At 35.6% G+C, this 8,710-nt stretch overlaps 1 protein-coding gene across 1 annotated transcript; it reads right to left on the reverse strand.

Annotated features, from left to right (window-relative positions):
* Positions 1–7,744: 7,744 nt before the first annotated feature.
* On the reverse strand, positions 7,745–8,710 carry LOC145527308 (olfactory receptor 52N4-like). Its single transcript, XM_081545035.1, has one exon. The coding sequence runs from the start codon at positions 8,708–8,710 to the stop codon at positions 7,745–7,747; it is 966 nt and encodes a 321-aa protein (XP_081401161.1).

The following is an 8,710-nucleotide window of genomic DNA, read 5'->3' on the forward strand; positions in this document are numbered from 1 at the left end:
GTATCATTTTGGAACATTAGCTATGTTTTATTACTGTACCACTCAAACTTGTAACAGATATTCATTAATATTTTATATACCATTCCAAAAATTTGGTATTACAGACATTTAAAGATTTATAGATATAAAGCATGTTGCAGATTGAAAGGAGAAAGATTTCTTTGATGTTTGACTTTGTATGGACTTCTGAGATGGCCACAGAAGAATAGTTGAAAAGAAGTTAAATGACAATGACTAAATTTGTTAATATAAGGATTCATATAAGAAGCAACCTTAGCAAATTATTATTTTTTTAGTTGAATCTTAGAGAACATACGAAGACATGTAAAACAGGATTTAGGGGCAGGGAATAAGGTGCTTTTGATTTTACTTAATGAATAAGCGTGATTTGTCTTCACAGTGGCCACTGTAGATTTAGAATCATGTTTAGAACTAGACTCATTGGCTTTTCTCAGACTCTATTGTTTTTCATGTGCTTTTAAAAAATTGGAGTATAATTGCTTTTCAATGTTGTTTTAGTTTCTACCGTTCAACAGCATGAATCAGCTATAGGTGTACATATATCCCCTTCTTCTAGAGCCTCCCTCCCATCGCCCCTCTATCCCATCCCTCTAGGTCAGCACAGAACACTGAGCTGAGCTCCCTGTGCTATACAGCAGTTTCCCACTGTCTGTCTGTTTTACACATGGTAGTGTATATATATATATATATATATGTCAATGCTACTCTCTCAATTCATTTCTGCCCTCTCCTTCCTGCCCTGTTTTCTGCGTCTACATCGTGCCTGCCACAGAGTTCTGAAGAAAAGCCCTGCCAGGACTGCTCCTCATGTACTTTTATTCTGTCCAAGGGCCCAACTAGACAAGCTTGAAATTTACTAACCAGGCTTTCCTTTCCACAAACAAATGCTTCCTTACTCTGTTGTTGATTTCTTTCCTTTTTTTCACATACACACCTCTTCTCTTTAGTATTATTGCTTCTATCATCTCACCGGGTCACATCTGTGTCTCCCCATGCTTCTCTCTTTTTGCCAGCAATCTTACCTTTCTAAAATTGATATTCCCTTGCTTAAAACAATGTATGCCCTTGCACTGTCTTTCAAATATAATTCAAATTCCTTTATAGTGCAGAATGCACTCTCTGACATGAAAGAGTCCACTGAGCATCATCTCTTAGTTTTGCCTCTTTGTATCTTATACTTCAGATACACAAAATATTTGCTTTTAACTAAAATTTTTGATTTTGCAAGGTATTTAATTATCAATATTTTGACGATGTGAAATGCTGTTGCAGATTTATGAGCAAGAAAATGGAGACTGGAAAATTATGTTTTAAAACATTGTATGAGAAAGTTTTGAAATAAGATATTTAAAGTAATTTTAGTTAATCATTTGGGCTTCCCAGGTGGTGCTAGTAGTAAAGAACCCGCCTGCCAACGCAGGAGGCATAGGAGACATGGGTTCTATTCCTGGGTCAGGAAGATCTCCTGGAAGAAGGCAGGAATTCCCACTCCAGGATTCTTGCCTGGAGAATCCTATGGTCAGAGGAATCGGGTGGACTACAGTCCACTGGATAGCAAAAAGTTGGACATGATTGAAGCTACTTTGCAGTACACATTAACAATTTAGTTAAATTACCTATACATTTATTTTTCTAAAAAGAAATTAAAATTCTCCTTCTGACGTTACCAGCAAAAGAAGATTCACATTAAATACTAGAGGAATTCTTTTCAGATATTTTTTGCTACTTCTCTGAATAAGCATGCACGGCCTAATCATGATACAAATCACCCTTTGTAAATGATGGCTGTGATTTGATGAGCATTAAAATTATCTAAATGATTTTTTAGCAAATTTTAATGGGTATGACAAGTAGATTTGGAGATAAAACTTGTTTGACTGTGGACTTTTAGTTGAGAGTTCTGAAGGATCCCAGTACAATACCTCCATCAAGAGAGTTTGGAGGTTTTTAACCCATTTGGTCGTTCAAAGTCTGGTATTTTGTCAAACACTCATTTATTACCATGCATTCTTGTATCAATCTTATAGCTTTGACATTTTCCCCATTTTCTTTAATTTTTTTCCTTTGATTGATATTTGCTTGCATGATATAGTTAAGAGAAGAAGCAAGTCTGAGTTCACAAAAAGAAAATACTTTTTTCAAAAAGTTGTCAGCAATTTGAGATTAGAAGTTAATATGAACCTTGAAGATAATCTGGCAATAGTTTTTAGAAGAGGTGGTTTCTAGAGCAACCATTGTTCAGTCTCTAGGTTGTGTCTGACTCTTTGTGACCCCCCCGATGGATTGTAGCCCATCAGGCTCCTCAGTCAGTGGGACTGAGGCAAGAATACTGAAATGGGTTGCCATTTTCTGCTCCAGGGTATCTTTCTGACCCATTGCAGGAGGATTCTTTATCGCTGAACCAAGAGGGAAGCAACCATACAAACTTAATGTTTTCTAATTCTAGCTCTCAGTTCAGTTCAGTTCAGTTTCTCAGTCGTATCTGACTCTTTAAAACCCCATGGAGTGCAGCACGCCAGGCATCCCTATCCATCACAAACTCCTAGAGTTTACTCAAACTCACGTTCATTGAGTTGGTAATGACATCCAACCATCTCATCCTCTGTTGTCCCCTTCTCCTCTCACCTTCAATCTTTCCCAGCATCAGAGTCTTCTCAAATGAGTCAGTTCTTCGCATCAGGTGGCCAAAGTATTGGAGTTTCAGCTTCAACATCAGCTCTTCCAAAGAATATTCAGGACTGATGTCCTTTAGGATGGACTGGTTGGATCTCCTTACAGTCCAAGGGACTCTCAAGTCTTCTCTAACAACACAGTTCAAAAGCATCAATTCTTCGGTGCTCAGCTTTCTTTACAGTCTAACTTTCACATCCATACACGACTGCTGGAAAAACCATAGCCCTGACTAGACGGACCTTTGTTGGCAAAGTAATGTGCTTTTTAATATGCTGTCTAGGTTGGTCATAATTTTTCTTCCAAGGAATAAGCATCTTTTAATTTCATGGCTGCAATCACTGTCAGCAGTGATTTTGGAGCCCCCCAAAATAAAATCAGCCACTGTTTCCACTGTTTCCCTATCTTATAAGAATTTTCCACAGTTTGTGCATATCCACACAGTCAAAGGCTTTGGCATAGTCAATAAAGCAAAAATAGATGTTTTTTTCTGGAACTCTCTTGCTTTTTCAATGATCCAACGGATGTTGGCAATTTTATCTCTGGTTCCTCTGCCTTTTCTAAAACCAACTTGAACATCTGGAAGTCCACGATTCAAGTCCTACTGAAGCCTGGCGTGGAGAATTTTGAGCATTACTTTACTAGCGTATGAGATGAGTGCAATTGTGCGGTAGTTTGAGCATTCTTTGGCATTGCCTTTCTTTGGGATTGGAATGAAAACTGACCGTTTCCAGTCCTGTGGCCACTGCTGAGTTTTCCAAATTTGCTGGCATATTGAGTGCAGCACTTTCACAGCATCACCTTTGAGGATTTTAAATAGCTCAACTGGAATTCCATCACCTCCACTGGCTTTGTTCGTAGTGATGCTTCCTAAGACCCACTTGACTTCACATTCCAGGATGTCTGGCTCTAAGCGAGTGATCACACCATCATGATTATCTGAGTCATGAAGATTTTTTTTGTATATTTCTTCTGATTATTCTTGCTACCTCTTCTTAATATCTTCTGCTTCTGTTAGATCCATACCACTTCTGTCCTTTTTTGAGCCCATCTTTGCATGAAATGTTTCCTTGTTATCTCTAAATTTCTTGAAGAGATCTCTAGTCTTTCCCATTCTATTGTTTTCTTCTATTTCTTTGCACTGATCACTGAGGAAGGCTTTCTTATCTCTCCTTGCTATTCTTTTGAACTCTGCATTCAAATTTTATTCTATTGCTTGAACTCTAGAACAATGTTGGATAGAAGAGTGAACACTTGACATTTTTGTCTTATCATCCTTGCGGAGAATGATTTTAATATTTCATCAATAAATAGGATGTTAGCTACAGGGATTTTTTAGTATCAAGTTAAGGAAATTCCCTTCAAATTTAGCTTACTTTGTTTTTATCATGGATGAATGTTTAATTGAACAATTTTTTTCTTTGTCTATTGAAATAATCTTATGACTTTTTTTCTCTTTAAATTTATTTTGTAGTATTCTAAATTGAAAACATTTTGTGTTCTAACTAACCTTGAATTCCTAGAATAAATACCACTTGGTTTTAATTTATTATAATATAACCCCTGGCACATACATGTACACACACACAAACACAAATGCTTATGGGGATTTTTATGTAACTGATTAAATTTCTTAATAGGTCTATAACTACTGTGACTTTACACTTCTCCTTAGCTCAATTGTATTGTTTTAAATATATATCTATTTCATCTACATTTTAAAGAGCATTGGCATAAATTAGTCTCTAACATTCTATTACTGTTAATTTTGGCAAATGTATTTGCATTTGAGAAATAAAAACTGCTTTAGAACTACTGGATATTATTTTTCTGTATTGACCAATTGGGTTAAGATGCTTATCTTCTTCAGACCTTCTGCAGCCATTTAGAGCTTTCTAGCTCTTTGTTCTTCACGTACTGAGAGTACATGTTGAAATATCTATAATTTCACTGTGGATTAGTGATTTCTCTCTCTAGTTCTAACAGTTTCTTCCATGTGTGTGTGTATATAAGCATAGATGTCTGTAATTGTATTAAGTACATGTGAATTTAGTTATTTTATGTTTTCCTGTTGAATTGTTACGATAAATATTACAGGATGCTGAACTTTATCACACCTAATATTTATTGTGTTAAAATCTACTTTGCTATAGCCACACAAACTTTTCCTGTATTTATACATGCATGTTTTTAAGTCATATATATTTTTATTGAGGATATTTTCTTATATTTCATTTCATTTTCTTTAAATTGTTTAGTTAAATTACATTATTGCAGTTGTTGACTTTCGTTTTCAAATTTACTGGTGTATCATGCTCCTACTGTTTTAATTTAGTCTCACCTGTGTTCTTTTTCCTTTGTTCTCCTTGTTAATTTTGGACCAATGAAATAGGTGTTATTATTTTTATTGTTGCAATTTTCTCCAACTTTGGTTTTTGTTATGTATTCCTTTATGTTGGTGCAAAGATTAACTTAGATTTTGCAATATACACCTTTTAATTATCAATGTATGTTAAAACAGTACACTTATCGCTTTAACTGTGTTAGCATATTACCAGATTTTAGTTCCATTAACTTCTTTCCTGCCATTTGTGTAATTATTACTACATATATTTTACCTCTACTTTTCTTTAGACTTTATGTGTTATTTTCCCCATTTTAAAGATTTTATGTTCTTCAAATTACTCTCATTTTTTTCTGGTGGTTTTATTAAATTCTGTCATTCTGTCTTCCACGAGTAATCACTATTCTATGTTCTGAATAACATACTTTTGTCTATATTAATAAACATTTATCTTCTTTTTGAAGGATATTTTCATTAGATTATAATTCTAAATTGAAAATAATTCTTCAGTACTCCAGAAATATAATTTCATTGTCTTCTGGCTTCCATAATTTTTATTGAAAAGATGGCCACCAATCTAAAGACTGCTTCGTTAAAGGCAATGTGCAGAGATTATGAGTAGGAAAAACCACTTCTCTGCATATATTTGAAATGAAATATCACATTCCATGTTTCACAAGTATGTACATGTGTGTATATATGTGTGATATATGTGTGCATGTGAGAAAAATATTCATCATAGCATCATTTGTAGTGACAGAGAGAAGAAAAAAGCTTAGATATCCATAGTCAGGAAATTATTAAGAAAACAGTGTTGGTTGCACCTTATGAAAGTCTATAAAACAATTAGAAGCAAGAAATGAAGTACAGATAATGGCAAAAGTACATTTCAAAAAATTCAGTTAAAAGTAAGTGATGTTTAATACAGTAAAAATGGATACGTTTCTAAAATAAACAATCAGTAAATGGCTTATTTGTAAGTCATTTACAACTCAAAGAACATGTCAAACACACCATAGTCATTGCTATGATCGACAGGCCTGAGGATTAGGACTGAAATAAGCACATTAAAGTAAAAACAAAACAGGAAATGGTCCCAGAAATGACACAGTTAATGTGCCATTAATAAAAAGGTATCATGAAGCTTACTTCACCTTGAACACACACCTGAACTTTAATAAATTTATTAATGAGTCCATCAACTTGGAAGTATCAGCATATGATGATGTTTATAGCCATTGTATAAGGCCTAGGGAAAAGCCATTGAAAGGCCTAGGGAAAGAATGCAAAATGGAGAGACCTGAAACCATGGTAAATCCAGAAGAAAAGAACAGGCAAATGACACTGTTGAAAATGTTCAGTGATAATGAAGAACAACTTGGAATGTGTGGCACTTGAGAAGTCAAGCAAAGAAAGTGTTTCTAGACAAGGAGATGAATCAATTATATTCAGTAGAGATGAAAACTATGACAAGGTTGACATAGAGAAAGACCTACTAGGTCTAATATGAAGTCATTTGTAAAACTGACAAAAACAATTTCAGTGAAATGCTGAGGTGGAAGGAATTCTAGGGAAAGCCAGAGATTGGGAAGCATATTTTGGGATGAGCAAGTGGAAAGAATGAATACTGGCAATCTTTAATACATTTTACTATCCAGATGGACACAGAAATTAAATATGCAAATAGGATGATTTTGTAATAAATTTTTTTATGCATTTATAAAATGAAAAATACTAAAAGATCAATTAGAGAATGGAAATAAATTAGAGTAAATTAGTAGCATCAGGGGAAAGTAACGTAGAATTTTGGAAGTTGGTTAAGGAGAATCAACTTTGAAATTCTTTTTATGATATCTGTGACAATGCTATAAAAATACATTCATCATCTCTCACCTTCATTTTAATTTAGGAAGACTTTGAATATTTTCCAGAAAATGTTAGATTAATTTTATTGTTCAATCTCATTTTATTTCAGCTCAAAAGCAAAAAGGTAAACATTGCTGTGTATTCATAGAAATATATTTATTATACTATATTATTTATATATTAAAATATATATAATACTCTACTTCTCCCTCCAATGTGTGAAAACTTTTAAAGTCTTTTTGTACAAAGAGACAAAACATTTATTGAGAAGCAAGCAATTATGAGAAAAATTCATACAAGAAGATACCTGGTCAGATTCCAGGTCACTATGAGTCTCATAAGACGCAGAGAGGCTTACAACTCATAATAGTATTGACCTTGTGGTGTACTTTACAATCTTGTCTTTAAGAAGTTGTTGAGAAAGCAGAAGATTTTATGGAATAAAGTAAATATACAGTGATTTTTCCACAGTTAAATCAGTTATTATATTGAAATTTCATTCACAATTAAAAACAGCAGTTTCAGTTATCTGGTTCCAGATCATTGCTTTTGCCTAATTCAGTTTTCTGGATAATTGCACCAGCTTCCATTAGTATTTTTTCATTCTTGGAACTTGACATTATTGAGATCTGAGTTATACAGAGAACCTAGAGGTGAAAAACTCATGTGGATGGTGATTTGACATGAAAAATTTTGGAATTCTGCAAAAAAAAAAAACAAGCAGATGGATTATTATCCACTTACTTGGAAAATTCAGATACCTACTCTTGGAAAGCTTTCTCCTTAGACAAACAGACAGGAGCATTCTTTCCTTTCACATCTCATCATAGGCAAATAGCTCTTTCATATACTATGGGATTTGATATATTTGGAACCTGAAAGAATCCTTATGACGCAGTCTCGTATCTGCTTAGTTTTCACCCCATAGACAACAGGATTCATAGTGGGAGGTAGGAGCAGATAAATATTGGCCACAATGATGTGGCATGAAGGAGGAATCCTGTGACCCCCAAAGCGGTGGGAAAAGAATGAAAAGAAAGCTGGACTATAGGAGAAAACAATGGAACAGATGTGGGCAGTGCAGGTGCTAAAGGCCTTCTGCCGAGCATCTGAAGAGGAGAGGCTGACCACTGCCCTCAGGATCATGGTGTAGGAGATTGTGATGCATAGGATGTCAAAGCCCCCAATCAGGAGGGCCACCATCAGACCATAGATAATATTGACCTTGATGTTCCCACAAGACAACTTGGCCACAGACATGTGGTCACAGTAAGTATGGGGGATTACATTGCCTCTGCAATAGGGCAGGCGCTTGGTGAGGAAGGTGAAGGGAATGATAAGCAACACCCCTCTGAGAAAGGTGGAGAGACCCGCCTTTGCAATGACAGGATTTGTGAGGATAGTTGAGTAGTGCAGAGGGTAGCAGATGGCCACATAGCGGTCCAGGGCCATGAGCATGAGCACCCCAGATTCCATCCCTGTGAGGGTGTGGACGAAGAACATCTGGATCAGGCATCCATCAAAGCTGATTTCCTTGAGATGAAACCAGAAGATGCTGAGGGCTTTGGGGATTGTACTAGAGCTAATGAAAAGGCCAGTTATGAAAAGCATGGCCAAAAAGTAGTACATGGGCCTGTGCAGGGCATCCTCATAGCAGATGAGGTAGAGGAGTCCACAGTTCCCTACCACAGCCACAGCATACATGGAGCAGAATGGGAGGGAAATCCACATGTGCATGTCTTCCAGTCCTGGGATCCCATTAAGAATGAAGGAGGCTGGTGTCACGTCTGTTCGGTTCAGCATTATCAT

This window comes from Giraffa tippelskirchi, chromosome 11, assembly GCF_054371585.1.
Source record: "Giraffa tippelskirchi isolate mGirTip1 chromosome 11, T2T-mGirTip1v1.2.pri, whole genome shotgun sequence".
Taxonomy (NCBI): Eukaryota; Metazoa; Chordata; class Mammalia; order Artiodactyla; family Giraffidae; genus Giraffa; species Giraffa tippelskirchi.

Coding starts and splice junctions, on each gene's coding strand:
- LOC145527308 (XM_081545035.1), bottom strand. CDS start 8,710: ATGATAATGCTGAACCGAACAGACGTGACACCAGCCTCCTTCATTCTT.